This window comes from Trypanosoma equiperdum (assembly GCF_001457755.1).
Source record: "Trypanosoma equiperdum strain OVI genome assembly, contig: ctg_335, whole genome shotgun sequence".
Lineage (NCBI taxonomy): Eukaryota > Euglenozoa > Kinetoplastea > Trypanosomatida > Trypanosomatidae > Trypanosoma > Trypanosoma equiperdum.
Window position 1 is genome coordinate 348 of NW_027124238.1, and position 913 is coordinate 1,260.

The 913-nt window shown below is 49.5% G+C and overlaps 1 pseudogene across 1 annotated transcript in view; it reads right to left on the reverse strand.

The window, feature by feature from the left end:
- TEOVI_000125400:pseudogene overlaps positions 1–911 on the reverse strand; it is a 1,258-nt pseudogene extending 347 nt beyond the window's left edge. The window contains exon 1 of the mRNA in view: positions 1–911. This exon is cut by the window's left edge and continues 169 nt beyond it. Within this exon, the coding sequence occupies positions 1–911 (911 nt within the window).
- Positions 912–913: the final 2 nt, after the last annotated feature.

A 913-nucleotide genomic window follows, 5' to 3' on the forward strand; every position in this document is an offset into this window, starting at 1 on the left:
TTGTGTTTTTTACCGAGCACATAAGTTTTTGCGAAGTCGGTGTTTTTCGCTTTGGCTATTTTTGAGTAGAAAGCCTCTAGTGCTGCACTTATAGCTGCTGGGGTGAGAGGCGGGCTGCGTGATTGTTTCTGACATTGAGTTTTTAGCTTCACCCAGTCCTGCTGTACGTCTGCTCCGGGGTTCATTGCTGCTGATGGTTTGGTTGTTTGCTCGCTGTGGCATGCTTCGTCACCTGTGCCGCCGTCGCTTGAGTGCCTACCGCAAAGGCACATCATATCGATCTTTAGGGCGGCGCCTGCCTTCGATTCCCCCGAACCGCTTCCGTCTGTGCCACATATTTTGTTTCTGCTGTTCCCGCCGGGGATTATCGTGCCTTGGTTGTCGTCAGTGTCTGTTCCTAAAAGAGCTGCTTTAAAGTTGGCGTTTATTGCCGCCGTGACGTCCGGTTGAATCTGGCTTGTCAGCTTCGTCAATATTTCTGATGCCGCTGCTGCCAATTCTATCAACTGCTGCTTGCGGTAACCATGTTCGCCAACCGTGTGCCACACAGAGTACTCACCTGTTCCTTTCTTTGCTTTTAGCCTTTTCGCCCCCTCGACGCAAAAAGTCCACGTCTCCGGCGTGCACAGTTTTTTGATCTGATCTGATTCTTTCAGATCAGTATAACTTGCCTCAGCTTTGTCTATTGCGTTGGTGGTTGTGTTGCCCCCGGCTGCTGATATATTGATCGCTGCTATGTGTGCAATCACGTCAAGAATATCTTCTGTATTCTCCTTGTGTTCATACGTTTGGCTCGCTATATTCACAAGCGTACAAAGTGCTCCGTACTCTGCGGCATTGGCTGATTTGTCTACGCCCGCGTCTGCTTGCCGGATCGTGGCATATACGGCTATTAATAATGCTATTTTGAGCA